Source organism: Lepisosteus platostomus, chromosome 13 (assembly GCF_059453375.1).
Source record: "Lepisosteus platostomus isolate fLepPlt1 chromosome 13, fLepPlt1.hap1, whole genome shotgun sequence".
Lineage (NCBI taxonomy): Eukaryota > Metazoa > Chordata > Actinopteri > Semionotiformes > Lepisosteidae > Lepisosteus > Lepisosteus platostomus.
In genome coordinates this window covers 42,108,421-42,124,844 of record NC_142623.1, presented here as the reverse complement: position 1 = coordinate 42,124,844, position 16,424 = coordinate 42,108,421, and the positions used below count along the sequence as shown (strand labels likewise).

General features: G+C 41.1%; 1 protein-coding gene across 3 annotated transcripts in view; it reads left to right on the top strand.

Moving 5' to 3' along the window:
* The window catches only part of htr4 (5-hydroxytryptamine receptor 4), a 143,982-nt gene that overhangs the window by 45,620 nt on the left and 81,938 nt on the right, over nucleotides 1-16,424 (top strand). For all 3 annotated transcript variants that reach the window (XM_088604722.1, XM_088604721.1, XM_088604723.1), the window contains 2 exons: nucleotides 6,703-6,849; nucleotides 9,835-10,035. In XM_088604722.1, the coding sequence (XP_088460848.1) occupies nucleotides 6,703-6,849; nucleotides 9,835-10,035 (348 nt within the window). The remainder of the gene's footprint in view (nucleotides 1-6,702; nucleotides 6,850-9,834; nucleotides 10,036-16,424) is intronic.

The window sequence follows — 16,424 nt, the reverse complement described above, 5'->3', positions numbered from 1 at the left end:
AAGAAAGAGCATCAAAAATGTTATGAATGAGAGGAGATCTTCTGGCCCATCCAGCTAATCAGTGTTAAGAGAAAGGATTAGACTGTCAGGGAGGACTTGTGGAAGACGGGAAAGTGAAATTAAGTGGTCAACTGGTCACTTCATCCAGCAGAGGGCTCAAAAGGGCTACTGCTGAAGATATGGTGATTGGTGAGTTAAAATAATTAAGTACTATAGATTAACATTTCTAAACTCATAAAATGGAAGGATACCAGTGTGAGCTCTGAGCAGATGTATATTAAGTTTCTACCTGTTAGAAAGCTTGGTTTCCAAGCCAGCTTCAGCTCAGCCCTGACCTCATTTGTAACTTGTTGCTAAACAGGGAGCAATAGTATAGTAACTTATGAGTTAGCTTTCCTGCTATCACTGCTGAATTGCAACAGCTTAAAATAATCATTTAGTGCGATAAGGAGGTCCACCAACAAAATTAAGGGGCTAAGCATGTTTTAAGAATGTTTTGAACTGTAGATTTGGAATTGCTAAAGGCACTGTATTTTTGTTGTACCCACCCAATCTAGAAAAGTCAGCTATGCATTTTTCACGTCAAGATGTACAGCAAGAATCCCCTCAAGTACACCCGGGAGAGAACGAGGACGACTGCTTGATTAAGCTGTTTGGATCCGCACTTTTGAGCCACTAGGTTTTTAACATCACAGATCCAGCCCTATTTAAGCTCCTCTTTACTGTAGGCCTCAGCCATTCTCTGCATGAGTTCAGTTTTCATTCTGAGAAAGCTAAGTCCAAAAACATTGCAAATAATTCTTAAATACTGTGCAAGTGTCTTTTGGTATCTGCATCCTCCTAATACACACCAAAGAACACATCCATTGCACTGCACACTGGTCTTGTGAAGCATCTACATTGTTTTCCTTTAACAGTAGTTAAGTCTTAGGTGCATCAATATCTCCAGTGCCACCATCCTTAGTTCTCCATCTGTGAAACTCAGCATAGGAAAGAGGACCAGGTCACGGATCACTGAAAAACTACTTCCAGCAATGGATCAGTAGACCACAGAGTTCTTAATGGTATCCAGAAAGTCAGTCAAATAACAAAGAATGGTGAATCTTAGTCCCATTTCTGTAGTATCCCAGAAAAAACAGCAAGCAAGATCAATTTAGCACTGGGAATTAAGGGCCCAGTTGGAAAATTAACCATTAATTAATTATTAAATTAATTAAATTAATAGGACCAAAACTGAGCAACAGTGCTCTATAGCAGCATGTCATGACTCTCTCCGTGAAAATGTAAAAGAGATGAGTGGACAAATCAGAAACCCAAATTTGGGTGATGTAATAAAAATAGTTGATAATTACAGTGAGAAACATTGTGTATTGCACAGTGATGCGGCCAGCAGCTCTTGACCTGCAATCTTAAGAGTTCAAGATTCCATGGTTAGGCAAGGAAAGGCCGCTATAACGTTTGCTTTCATTTTCTGCAGTACTCTGACCGCACTCTTGACTGGGTCACTGCAAACACCAGACTGCTGTTGCCGTAAAAGAGCAGAGCGTTCGTCAAGCTGACAGCCGGGTTTAACGTTGGTTGAAGAAACCTGCCGGCTTCCAGATTTTAAAGAAACCTTTTGATTACTGTGCAACAAGAATAATACCTTCAAACTCTGCACCTGGCACCAAATCAGACTGACAGGCTTATTAGATTTGCAAATATTCTGCAGCAGTGATTACAAAGCCAGTGACTGTCTGCTGAAAGGCTGGTAGTTTGTGTAATTGCTTTACAAGGCATTTAGAATATGTGGTAAGTGGAATGAAAATATACACGTATTACCAGAGCAAACCCTACTCCAGCCCATAAAAAGCCCTTCACGTTAATCACTGTCACAAAGAACTTGGAATCACTAATATTCTTGGGCACTGAGCAGAAGTCCCTGTCTGAGCTGTTTTTGTCAGAGTGGTGCTCATGAAACATACAGTAAGTAACAGCGATAGCAAGATGTCTTCCATTTGAATAGCAATGTGATTCATTTTGGGTTTCACAAACTGTTGTGCTTAAGCCAATCCCAGTGGCAGTTCATGTCTTACATGCTCCTGTTTTTTGAATGTATTTGCACTGACACGCACAGAGAATTAAAGTGAGATTTAAAAATACCTAATGCGTATTTGTTTTGTTTCATCAGAACCATCGGTCCCAGGATTCCTCACTTAAAATAACTTTCTCGGTTCATACAGGAAGATGGGGGAGTAGTGCTGGGGCTGTTTCTGGAATGTTTTCGCTAAGCCCTGACCCTCTGTTCCATTTTTAGCGCTGTAGAGATAGAGCTAAAAATGACAAGGATAGAAACGACAACACTCGCTCAATTTCAAAACCTTTTCCTTCCACATTTGTATCTGGCTCACGAATGTACCACAGCACCCAAAAAGCTACAGAGAACTGTCATGAGGCATCTACAGTGTAACAGCTGAAAGACCCAGAAAAGAATGCCGCCTGTCTGAATGGATTGTTCTGAGTTATCAGTCACGCAAAATGGGTTTTGTATTTAACATGACATTATTGTCATTTGCTTGTTGCTTGATTTCTCTGTGCAATGCCATGTGTAACTACCCCCCCACACACACACCCAATGCACGTACAGCATAGTGGCTCAGTCTCTGCATTTATAACTGGTGGTTGTTTGCGCTGGAGCCTCTGCTGTCGTACAGTACCTTGAGTGCAGTTCTTTGCCCCAGCTGCTCCAGTCCACCCGGCTGTGTTCAGTAAGTGAACACAGCATTGCTGGGGGATCTCCTGTGATGGACCAGCAGCCCGTCCAGTTGGCCAGCCATAGAAACCAGAGCTCTGGCCCCATGAGCTGGTGATATAAAATTATCTAACGACTGTAATTGTAACATCTGATAAGAGAAAACGTTGGTGAGGCGAGTTTTTTTTCATTGGTGAAACACTTGTTTTGGAATTTTATCTGCAGCTCATTTTCAAATAGCAAAATAAAGGGCAGTGTTCCTTTTGAACACTGTGCTGTTTCCGAAAGCTGCCCCCATGTTTTCGGGCTCGTACTGTGCAGTGGAGTCGTGGTGTTGCACTCTGACAACAGTGATACCCCCTCTGTAGCCTGACTTGCTCCAATCCCCAATGTTAAGCAAGGCTGGCCCTGGTCTGTACTGGGATGGGTGACTTTCATGTTGCTGCAGTAAGGGGTGTGGGCGAATCCGTAGTGCGGCTCTTCTCTCTGGACAGGATTTTCCAAACCAAAGCCAGAACATGGTGACCAGCATGGGAGGTGGCTAAATTATACTATTTCGGCTTCCTAAACCTCCCTCTCAGTTCAAGCAGTGTAGTCATTCCTCCCCCTTCCATCTGATAAATCGTGTAGTGAGGCTACTGGTACTGTGTGGCTGCAGAAGGGTGCATTTCAGTGGCAGGTGAAGTAGACTGTCTTATACAATATATGTGGAGCCCTTTTTCAATCACTGTGATGAAGAGCACTATACAAATGTAGGCTATTACTACTTATAGGGATCCTTGTGGTATTGGTGTTCTTTAATTTGAAAACAATGAAGTCAAAACTATTCCTGGATTATTTTGTGTGAAGCCGGTTTCAAAGTAAAGCAAAACAGAAATAACATCCTGTGTATCTAGCAATGGTTAAGTGCCAAGGAGACGATAACATCCCATGATGCCATGCAGTATTATTGTTTGCTGCAAGAAAATAAAATTAGAAAATTTCCAAACAAGTACAGTACTGGCCATTAGGCCCTTCAGTCCCATTCAGTAATGTGTGAAAAAATAAGGCAAGAAGTGATTAAGAAGATGAAAATGACAGGGTTTTAACAAAATGAAAAGGTTTTAATAAAAGAAAATCAAATTGCAGCTTCACAGGCAAAATATCTTATGCTACACAATATTCTTTTTGTGATTAAAATACTTAACAGGATTTGTCCAACATTGAAGGTGGAAATTGAAAACAAACATGACTTTTTTTTTATATGTACAGATAGTGATGGAAAACCTGCAGTTCTGATTCACTGTGATTCATGCCTTAAGAAACTGTTGTCATGTAACACGTAACCAATGGTATCAAAGTAATGTGGAGAATCATGGAAATTCAGACAAACATCTGAAGGCAAAGCAGTGCATTTCAGAGTCACTAAGCTAAAGAGCTTTTTAAAGTAAATTCTCAACATGTACAGTATGTGCAGTGAAATAGCACAGTCAGAGTTTTCTCCCTTGCCTACATAACTAAATTATGGAGTCTGGGCTGGTCTCACAGGAGGCTCTGACGGAGATCTTGAATTGTATCCTGGGTACTGAAGATGACCCAGTAACCCAGTGATTCCTCTTCCATGCATTGTAGCTGAATTATATTCTTGAATAACCCAGCAGTTTATACGCTGCAGTGATCTGCAGTGATTTTCAGGCATGAGATTCTTGGAAAGTTGGTGTGGAAGAATGTTTTAAATTGAACTTATAGCAAAGAGCTTTTTTTAATTGTTTGCGGTGAAGGCCACAACATACAGATTATCACGTAATTTGCAGTATAATTAAAAAAATCTATAAAAGGGGAGCACATCGTACTGCATAAGAGTAAGTGCAATTTTGTAACACTTCCACAACTTAACTTTACTTAAACGTTTGTTGGACAACTGTTCTGTCCATTTCAGGTTTTTTTAACTTCAGACTCTGACAGTACAAAGGCAAACTCCTTTTTTTCTCATTTACAAAAGGCCAAGTTTACTTTTCTGAGGACCACAAATCCATGAATGAGTTGTTTGTTCACAGGCTGATCACAAACGCCCTGGTCAACCCTACTGATATCTGTGTTTGTTATTCACATGTCCAAGGTCTTCCCTGTACATAACGAATTGGGTTGCCGTTAATGTGTCACTGAGTCACAATTAATTATTACTATGTACCGTCATTAATTAAGAATGTGATGGATTGAGCTGTATATCCTAATCTCCTCTGCACCTACATGTAGGCAGCTCCAGCAGTAAAGGTGCCCATTGGACTCCATAGTCTAGGCATCATAGAACAAAGTCTTGGGCTTTGCTGTTAACTGATTGTAACTGGCAAGTGCTTTGCTTGGGTGGCACAGACTCCCCTGGGACCCTAAATCCCCAGGGCATGCCTGATACCTGTTAACCAGAGAGGGTATTAGTGATACTGCATCTGACCTCTCTCTAGTTGTCTTACTGGTGCCTTGGGCTTTCTGAATGACTACGAGCTGAGTGATCTGGCAGGAGCCTGCCTGGCAGTGCTGATGCCCTTGCGTCTTTGTGTCTTCTGTGCAAGAGCAGGGGCTGGTAAAGAGAGCAACGTCTGGAAAGTCCTGCCAGACCAGATAATTACTGTAGAGCGATAAAAAGAGTTTTAAAAATACCATTTTGATAAATGCAATCCGAAACTGTATGTGTTATCCCGGAGCGTTAAAGAATCAGTTCTTTTGAAGAGTCAAAATGGCAAAATTATGGAAATTGATAGGCTATTTAAAGCATATTAGCAACATTTGAATTCAAAAATATGCTCTTTTAATGAGATGTGGCCAATAGATAATGAAATAAGTTACACCTATGGAGTGCACACTGTAATTAATGTCTTGATTTTTAATTATCGTCTTAATCATTCTCTAATGAGACATTGTCGAGAGTACACAGACATTTTGTAAAACCTAGTCTAAGTACCTGTACTAAGGTAAAGAGTGATATACAGCACTGCAACATTTTAACTACAGTACATGTGAAAATACTCTGCATCAGAATATTGGACGACTGAGGAAATAATGTGGATTCCTTTTGGACAGCAGCAGAGCACCAAGGCAAAATGCTGTTTTTGAATAAACTTGCACTCAGCTGTTACTCTCTGCCCAATCCACTACCACACTCTATTCTTAGCCCAGAGTACTATAAATGTAAGGGACCATAACCAGCTGCTTTCTGCGCCATGCAATGGCTCTAAAATTTATTTGCATTTTCCCAGTCACCCTGGCCTCATTAAATTGCAGGGAACTACTTAATGTTAAGCTTATCCGCACTGCTGTTCCATATAGAGATTTATTAATGAGCACTGACTCTCTTCAGATCCTTCGCCCCGAACATCAACAAAGGCCCCTTAAACACTTCAGTCTTCACTGTCGCAGACAGCCTCTCCCCCCTTCCCATCCCCCTGGAGTCCCTCAAGCCCCTGGAATCTAAATGTTTACTTCAGTATCCCATTATGGTCTCAACGGCATCTCTTTATTTAGTTGATAGCATGTGCCTGTCCAGTATATAGCAGCTTGGAATGAAACCGTCCCTTTAAGACTGATCGCTTGTGATGAGCACGGAGCTCCTGCCACATTAACGAGCAGCCTTGGTCCCAGAGGACGTATGAGTGAGTGGGGGACCAGGCCAAGCTCGAAGTGTGGCGTGCTTGCCCTTCGTACAGGGCCTGATGCACACGACTGTGCAACTATCTGTGAGGATGAGCAGCTCAGACTGGTGAAAATGCACAGCATGCAACAAAACCTTCTGGGTCTCACACACATCCCACATTTCAAGAAAAACCTACAGTAGATTCACTCTGACGTTCCTTATGCACAGTGCTCATAAGCGAACATCTTCCAGGTTATTTTCCGCAGTGAACTTGCTCCTGGGAAATCCTTTTTCACGCACCTCTCTGTCTCTCTCTCTCTCTCTCTCCCCTCCTCCTCTCCGCATCGGCGTTCCCTGTGGGCAGTACCCCCGAGGCGACGCCCCAGGCCCTCTCCAGTTACAGCGTGGTGGAGCGGATCGTTCTGATCACCTTCCTGTCGCTGGTGATGCTCATGACCGTGCTGGGGAACCTGCTGGTCATGGTGGCTGTCTGCAAGGACCGGCAGCTCAGGTCAGTGGAACCTCCCTGGGGCACTTTGCCATGCGGAAACTTCCAAAGACAGCCGGACGTTGCCTTTGCTTCTGTGCGGCAGGTTACGAGGCTTACAGAATCTGTTGAACAAAACCTAATACGCAGGTAAAAAGTGCAGTTTCAATAAGTGAAAATCTCAAGGATGGAGGTATGGGAATCGATTACACAGGAGAATTATACAATACAGTCAATCCTTTAAAATAAAGGACTAGGTTGTGTGTTTTGCTCCTGATTGGATTTAATTCTGGTAAAGCTGTACTTTTGCTTTTGCAAGTGATCACGTGTTTGTTCTCTTCCTGTTTTATTTGAGTGTGTTTCCATTGAGAATTAGCATGGTGTTCCAAAGATGATGACAGTCTTAACAGGGCTTCCTGTTCCAAAGTTTTACTATTGGAAATCAATGGTACTGTCATTTGCTGTAACAGCATAGCAAAAGCCAGTCAGACCATGCTAACCCATAGACAGGAAAGGTGATGGCCTCTTTGAGCTGTAAGAAAAAAATACTGTAAACACATGAACAAGTTCTTAATTACACAGTAAAATTTCAGGAAGAAATGCCAATACTGGGGTATAATAAACAGGCTTCAAAATACAGTAGTTAAAACTGTTGTAAAATGCCATATAGGATGCTCGGAGCAGCCTCAAATTTAATATCAGTCGTTTTTAATGAGTCAGGGTGTTTTTACAGTCTATTTCAGCAATATACTGAGAGCCTGCCAGAAGGCTTTCAAAATAGCTTTCCTTCCGTTTTCCCCTTTTTCATTCATCTTTTCAGTGTTTTCTTCGCAAAACAGATACAAAACGTCTTTTCTCGCGCATTCGGTCCTTTATGTGTATCACGAGAATGCACTTCAGTTTTACTACTCTTGACAGGCAGAGATATTGAGTACAAGAAAGATGCGTCACAGCACAGCCTCTGTGAGCTGTTTCATTCAGAATTTTTTTTTGGGATCCGTTAACTTTCTACTCTAGGCACCAGGAGTTCAAATTGTAAAGTCATGGCAGCTTGCAAAACAGGAACACCAGAGCACTCTAATTCAGATGAATAGCCCCAATTAAAAAAGCTCTGAATCTTATCTGTCTCTTGCAGACTGTTAAAAAAGGCTTCATAGAAATAATGGATTATTTCTATCCTCTTGTTCCCTAGACCCACGTACACACGCAGTCCCGGTGCGCTGAGGTCGTTGCTGTTAAATCTTTTTTTTTCTTGAAACACTGAAGGCCTATCCCAAGTCCCCACTTGTCTTTTGTGTATATTCTGTTTGGCCTGGCCGGCTTTCAAGCCACGGGGTTGTTTATTCTGCAAACGTTTTCTTTTGTTATTTGCATTTGTAGTTGAGGTTGTCAATTAGAAGAGACCCAGGGAACCACCACATTTTGCCTCCACATGCTGCGTATAATTTGACATGGAATGGAGTATATTTTAGAAGAAAGGAAAAGGAGAAATGAAGTCAAATGTAATTTCATTTTATTTGCTATAGTGCTCCTCTCAACACTTTACCACACAGCACTTTACAGATTTCTGTAGGGCACACATAAGGAGACCGGATATTATGTGCCACAGAAAATAAGTCAGTTCAGCAACAGAAACCTCTGGGGATCCTAGGCCCAACGGTTGCTCCCCTCTCTCTGGACAATGGGCTTGAGGTACCTGAATTAGATCAGATCATGAACAGTCTGTGCAAAGTCCTGCCATGCTGGGTCTGTTGCCTGGGTAGCTAAGGTCTCCCAGGTCTTGAGTTTCAGGTTTTGATGTACACACGTGCAGTGCAGAGAGCACACTGTTTTTTGTTTTTTTTTTGTGGCAGGACATTTTTCTATTTTATTAAAATGACTTCAAAGACGCTCAAATATAAACAGTATTCACTCAGCCTGAGACAAAATAGCTAATCCCTCACTCTGGATGTCATGCAATATTTCTCTTTAATGTTGGATACTAGACTATATCATGTGACAGGGCAGTTGTTCCTTAACATGCAGCACAGAGAGTCAAACTGGATACTGTCAGTAGCACCTTAAATACGTGGTTCACACAGTGGCCCAAAGTTCCTGTGTTCTGGTTCCTGCAAACTACTGGATTTCATTATGGAGTGTCTCAATTCCTTTTTTTAATAACGTAATCTGCGATTAAAAGTTAATGTTAAAACATTTTTAATTCCTTCATTGAAGAAGATACTTTTTTTTTTCTTTTTGATGATTCATTGGATGATTTTTATTTGTAGCTACTTAATGGAAAGTCTTTTAGACGCATTGATTGAGCATCCACTGGTCTGTGGAGTCTCAAGCAGAGACCAGAAATCACATCAATAAATAACACCAGCCTGTTGGCTGGAAGCCTGGAGTTACTGAAACACTTACTCAGCCTGTTGGATGTTTGCAGTGCAGCTTTTCAAAGATGTGCACTACTGTTTTCTAACTCTGTCCAAATCAGACTCCAACTCCAAATCAAAAGGCATCTTCTTTTCAAAAACTGGCTCAATGAGGGATTGATGTTTTGATTGATGTTGATGATGACAATTTCCTCTTGTTCTCAGATACAGCTGAGTCTGACCAAACTTACTGCTTCGAACCAGCAGAATTAGAAAGGAGACTGCATACTGTTGACCATGCTGATTTTTGCGAGACATAAATGTGTTTGGATCAGTGGAAACATGGATGCTGTGAAGAAAATACAGCAAAATCGTTTTGTGGAGGCCATTTCAGGACAGCAGATCAATAAATGATGAATATGATACATGTACTGTATACTGTCTGTACTGACACAAGTGCAGTGATGGAAAATGGGATCAATAGCATCACAAGCTGTAAGTCACTGCAGTCTCACAGTAGCACACAGGATAATGATTAGTCTTCAGGTAGAAACCTCCACCATGATGCTGGCTGTTATCTCCATTTGGACTCAAAATCCCGCTGCCTCAGTGGGCGACTTCAATCCTCTGTTCGTGTGCTTGGCTTGTTTTTCAGGAAAATCAAGACAAACTATTTCATCGTGTCGCTGGCGTTTGCAGACCTGCTGGTTTCGGTGCTGGTGATGCCATTTGGTGCCATTGAGCTGATCCACCAGAACTGGATCTACGGGGAGACGTTCTGTCTGGTGCGGACCTCTCTGGACGTGCTGCTGACCACCGCCTCCATCCTGCACCTGTGCTGCATCTCCCTGGACAGGTCAGGACCTGGAGCTGTGTGGGATCTGGGGTAGAGTAGAGGAGTGTATTGCCATACACACATGTACATTGGATGTCTTATTCGCGTTGATCTCTCAGGACAGAGAACAGTACAGCAGACGTCACAGTACAACAGACAACACCACACAATGTAGACAATTTACATTACAAAGTGGTACATAATACATAGCAACAACCAGAGCACTAAACATGTGGTAGTGAAAAGAAATTGGTAGTCCGAGTCAAACGTGCAGAGTGCAGAGATGCATTGAGTTGTGAGGCATTGCACATTGCACTGTTAAGGATGCGCAGTGCTGTGTGGTAGAAAGGTAGCTGACTACTGTACAGTGTGTCAGTTACAATACATCAGTGATCAGCATAGACTGAAACAAGCCTCACCGAAACACTGTGTGTGCAAGAGGAGCTCATTCTTTAGAGTGAGGAGGAGGAGACTGGGTCATTATGAGCTGATGCTTGTAGAATAGGTTACTAACGACCTCAATTTCCCTTCGGGATCAATAAAGTCTTATCTTATCTTAATAACCATCACATATTCCCACATATTTCTGCAACTGACTGCTGTTTTTATTCTTTTCACTGTTAGAATCCTGACAAGAATTGCAACTTGCATTGCAACCTGCACAATAGTGTAATCATGAGGCCTGCTGTTTCAAATACATGTTGCTCTTTAGTGACACCAGGGTTTGCAGAGTCATCTTCCTGTAGCCCACGAAACACTTCTGATAAGACAGAAGACACCAAGGATACACGCCTGCACGGCACGTAAGCTGGCTACACTGAGAGTCCCTGTGTTGTACTCCATAAATGTAAAGGCTGTCAGGATGGGACCGATGGCAATTACAGCCATGCAACTTACACAGCTGTAGCAATACTTGTTGATTTACTGTATACTGTTTTTATGATTAGCCAATTAACATACCAGTATGTCTTTTGACTGTGGGAAGACACCAGAGCACTGAAGGAAACCCACGCAATACAGTAGCATTAGTATCTAGTAAACCAGAGGCGTGCTGGCAGTTGTGTGATTATGCAGTATAAAGATAATGCTTTGGTTAATTTGCAGGTATTAAATATTTCTGACTGTGTTCTAGACATTATGTCGTGCCCTATATCCCACACTCCTCAAGTTCAGGATATTGGTTCTTTGAGTAAACATTCTTTTTGCAGGATGCTAAATGGAGTTTAAAACTGAGGGGTCTGAGGTTTAAGTTTTCTTTCTGTGATTCTGAATTTTCTTCATGAACACCACCAGAATGCTGGCTTGCAGAGTTATACAGTGACAGTATGTGGAATTTAAATGTAATTATTTGGCATCTCCTTTAGGGCACAGAATATTTCACAAATCAGTGAGCTTCAGTATCGGATTCTAACCATTCAGCTATTTGGAACAGTTACAGATTATTTATAATGCTATTTCTCTTTATTAACAGAATAATATGACCTACTTTATTTTGCTGCAAATGAATCCTGAAACATTTATTCAGATGTCTGCTATTAAACTGAATAATTTATCATTCATAACTTTAAAAACGCTTCACATTTTAAAAAGGTTTGGCTTTTTGACTGTTTGAAACCCTAAGATCCTTCGGGGCATTAAGGGAGACTTTCTGAGGTTTCAGCCTAGGTTGTGTATACTTACACAGCTTCAGCTCTGTATTTTATCCCTTTGTGTTCATACGTATTTTGTTTTTAGAAAGATGAAGCTCTGCACAATGGCATTCTTTGGAGATTAGTTTTTGGGTTTTAATAGAAATGATATGCTTTCCCAAAATCCCTGTTTAAAGATAACTTTCAATTTGAAGTTCTTAAAACTTCCAAGTTCCAGAAGTTCCAGATCGTTCTTACTTATTTATATCATTATTACTTTTGTTTCTGACATGGTGATATACAGTAATTTAGAATCCTTGCAAGAAAACAAGTTTCCCAAAATAGAACTGACAGCTTTTCACATGACCAGGTCACAAACATTAATGGAGTCTCTTGCTTTGATCAGGTATTTAATATGACCCAGCAGCACATACGTTGACCAAGAGGGTCATATTGTTTTAGCTCTTCATGCATAGCAGTTATAAAGTAGCGATTGTGTTCAACGCAAGAAGTGCATCACATTTACAGTAATTTAGTATGTATTTCAGTGTCGGAGCTGCTGAACATTATGGGGGTCTTATCAGTCACATATAATCAGGGCTTGCAGTATGGTAATTACTTACTACAACCTCCAACCCTCATTAATTCCGCTGCTAAGGTACTGAATGCTTAAGTGTCTTGCAGTTTATTTTAGTTTTTTACCCAGCTGATGAGCAGGGGTGGATAATTAGCATATCTTAGATGAGAGTTACATCTTCATTCACTTTATAGCATTGTTTGGCTACAGACAGCAAAGGATATTATTTCTGTAGATTCTTTTCAGCCATTAAGAAAAATCTGTAAAACACAGGAGAGCACTTTGCATTGAACCTACAAATCAAATTCTTCATTGTTGAGTCATCGTTTCTTTCCTGTTTCTCAATTTCCAATCTGCCTGTATTTTATGCAGCTCAGAAATATACTGTATATGGTAATCAGTTTATGCAGCCATGTTTGAGATGAATATTTTCTTGACTTGTTAGTCATAGTATATTAATCACTGTATGTTCAGTATTTCATGATAAAAGTCTCACAGACTTTCTAGAATCTAAAAAGTGCTAGACTCGAGGAATCAAATTCAATTGTTGGAGTCAAACTTTAAGGTTCTCAATAGGCCAGAGTATTCAAGACTACTAACTGGACAAATCGAATGTGTTAGTGCTTTCCTCATACTCTATTGGATTACACCTTCTCAAATTGATGAAAGCAATTCAGCTGAATAAATTCTTAGAGAAGTAGTGCTATTTCCAAATAATTAGTTATGCAATTCAGCCCTTAATCTGGAATGAAACTTTAAAAGGTCCTTGATGCCTGGAGACTGACTGAATAGCTGTGACAATCAAAAGTGGAAAAAACACTTTTTAATTAAATGTTGGCACAGAACAATCAAGGTTTCCTTCTTAATGTGCAATCTATGACTCAGTGACAGGAGACAATACTTGGTCTAAGTAGTTCCTGCTATTTAATTTCTATATTGTTGTGAACCTACAGTACACTGCACCCTTCCAGGTTCAATTCCGCATGCCTTCAAAAATATAAATCTTTTAAGAGTCCCAACCTTTATCAGTGCTTCATAATGAACTGCAGATGTGTTTCGTTTATGCTTAATGTTTTACAGCAGTTGTCTAATGTCTTTGTTGACGCTGGTGGCTTTGGTATGACAGGTTTTCTTGCGGCTTTGAGCAAGATTCAGATGTACAGAAACATGGCAGTGATGTTTGATCCTTTAAAGAGCAAAACTGCATAATGTGTCGGCAGGACATTTGTCGACAGATATGAAGGTCACACGCGAGACCCAGCCTCTTACTTGAACTCTTGAATCCGTGCACAGCTCTGCAGTGTTTTGGTTGTTTTGCTTTATGTGGGTAGAAAAGGTGATTATATCCATGTTTATAATGATGTTTTAAATCAGAAGGGCAGATGACCTGTAGAGTACCACAGGTGAAAATAATGCATCAAAACAGTGTGATTTACAGAACACAGTGAGGAGGATCACAGGCATTTCTAGATTTCTTGTTAAAACAGAAAATAAATTAAGTGAAGCCACCTCATTAATGTTTATATGTTTGTAAGCTGTCCTACATATATGAAAAACACGTATCAGCTGTGTTTGAAATGCCAGGGTCATGCTTCAGAGAGTTACTGGATTGTTAAGCAGAGAGCTGGGTATGACCAAGCATCCTGAAATTCCCTTCAATGAGGAGAAGAAACGAATTTAGGATGGAAAATTCTCACACAATTCTTCAGAGCACTACACAATTATGTACCACAATGAGTTTTTTTCTTATGACTTGTCACTGGACAGCCCCTGCCATCCACTATTTCACCACTCCCCCCAGCCTTAGTGCAGTCTTCACTCCCTGGGCGGCTGGCTGGAGAGGAAGCCAGTGACAAGGCAGAGATATAGTCTGGGGCTCGGGGTTCGTTTGGAGCTCTGCAGTCCTTTAAATCCCCCTGCGCTTAAAAGCATGTCTCAATTAACATGGACTTGAAAGACCACAAATTGCTTTTGAAAATGACGAGTTTAAACAGCATCCGTTCCCTTGCCTCCCCAGCAGTGTTTCTTAAAACTTTAAAATCCTCCACGAAGAGGGGACATGCTACACTGCTTATGGCTTTTATCTTAGAATAGCAATTATTAATAATAGTGACACTTTGTTTTGTGTTAGAGAGGCGCATGGGCTGGCTTCCTTTCAACAGAGCAAAGGACCAAACGCAATGAGGTTTCAAAGGATTTTGAAGAACAAAAGAACTGAAATCCAAGACTTGCAAACTCCTAATGGTTTCCATCATCCTGTGCTTTCAATCAATGGAGATGATTGCTTGATGGAAACAGGCGGCAGTGCTGGGAGTCTCATTCATCGTAGTCCTTTATTCTTTACTGTCTTCAGAGTCACTAGTCATTTTTTTTCCTTCTTCGTATCTCGGACGATTGGGAATGACCAGATTTGAATTGGCTTGGCCCACCACACCAGCACTGGAGGAGCGAAGAGAGCATGCTTGAGTCCACCGAGATCGGGCATGGCCAGGCCATCTGCTCATGGCACTTACTGTCTATCAGAGCCAAGGCTCAGGAGGGGGAATCCATTCGAGCGAATGCAATCACAAGCGCCAGGCAGGCTCTCTGGGGTGCTGCTGCACTGCTATCCAAGAAGGCTCTTGGCAAATTCAAACCTGTTAACCCTTGGCAGTGGTCAGCCAGCAGTGACTTAGGGCCTACAGTAGGCAACCTGGTGCTCACAAGCATGGCAGTGGTCAAGTTCAATCCAGTGCTCTCTGCATGACAGGACCCAACCTGCACCCCGATCTTAAGGTTTTTTTTAAAAAATCGTATTTGTAGGGGTTTTTATTTGGGGGGGGGGGGGGAGTGGTGAAGGGTGGTAGTGCACAATTTGGATGAAATCAAAACTTTTTTCCATTCACTAATCGCAAAATACAAAACCCAGAGCTTCACTGCCAGTTTCAGTCTGATAGAAGGAAGAAGCAACATGAACCAGTAACCTACTAATCCCAAACAGCATTAAGTCAGAATTTTCCGGTGGCTGTCGCTGTCATGATCCGCACGCTGCCATATTCATTTGTTCACTTGAGATGACTTCATGTTCGTCTGAAGCGAAGACATTACTCCTATCTCCTACAATACGTATTTTACAGTTATTATCCGTAGATCAGATTTTGGTTATAATATAAAGTAGGATATATATACAAATCCCTGACATATTCAGTGTTATAATATTATTGTTTTATTATGTTGTAGGCGGTATTAGAGTAATTACTGGAATCTGTTAACCTAGCCCTATCCTGCCTGTACAAAAGGTTTATTAAAACAAGATCAAGCTGACTGGTATTAACAGCTCCTGCAACAAATTTCCTCCGACAAAGTGTTAAGGGTAGACATTAGAAGGGCAAAACCCCTAAAGTGTGAAACAAACCTCTGTCACACATCACATGAGTCTGTCTGTCCTGCAGGGCAGTCCCAACTTTGCACTGCTTAGCTCAAGAAAGGATAAAACCTCACAAGAGTCCTGCTCTTCTGATGAATAATTTCCCACGATTAGAAGGCCTGTGACAACATGAAAACCGAAAATGATCATTACTGTGGCAGAGAAGATATAGATCATGAACACATTCATTGATTTTTGTCAGCTTTCACTTCAGCATTTTAGAATGAGCCTGTTTTTTTCCTGTTTAAATAATACTTCATTTATTAAGGATGATCAAAATGCACGCCGCTGTATGGACGAGTCCAAGTGTTACCAAATTTTGAATCAATTCCCAGATTTGGAGCTCACGATAAGGAGCACTTTCTTATCTTTGATTTAAAGGTCAGTTATGTGCCGGAGGCCTGCAGCTTGACACATCTGGACAGCTAAAAGAGATGCTGCAGCTAAGTGTGAAAATGTCAGGTGACTGCAGCCAGATTGAGCTCACAGATAAAGTTGAATTGCACTTGCGTTCTGTTACCGTGTATCTATGACAGTTTTATATGTGTGGGATTGGGGGGTCTCTAATTATGTTTCTTATTTCCCGCTTTGTTTGTAGTCATCAGTGATTAATTAGCTCTGCACACTAATGCATCCTTTCATTACCGTAATAGGAGAAGTAAAATCTGCATTACAGACAAGCCATTTTGAAAATTTATCAGAGTTCCTTTTCTTCAAAAAAATAATCAAGCTGTACTTATTACCTAGTGCCTTTCCGTCATGACCATGTGAAGTGACTGGCTGGTCTTTACAGCTTCTT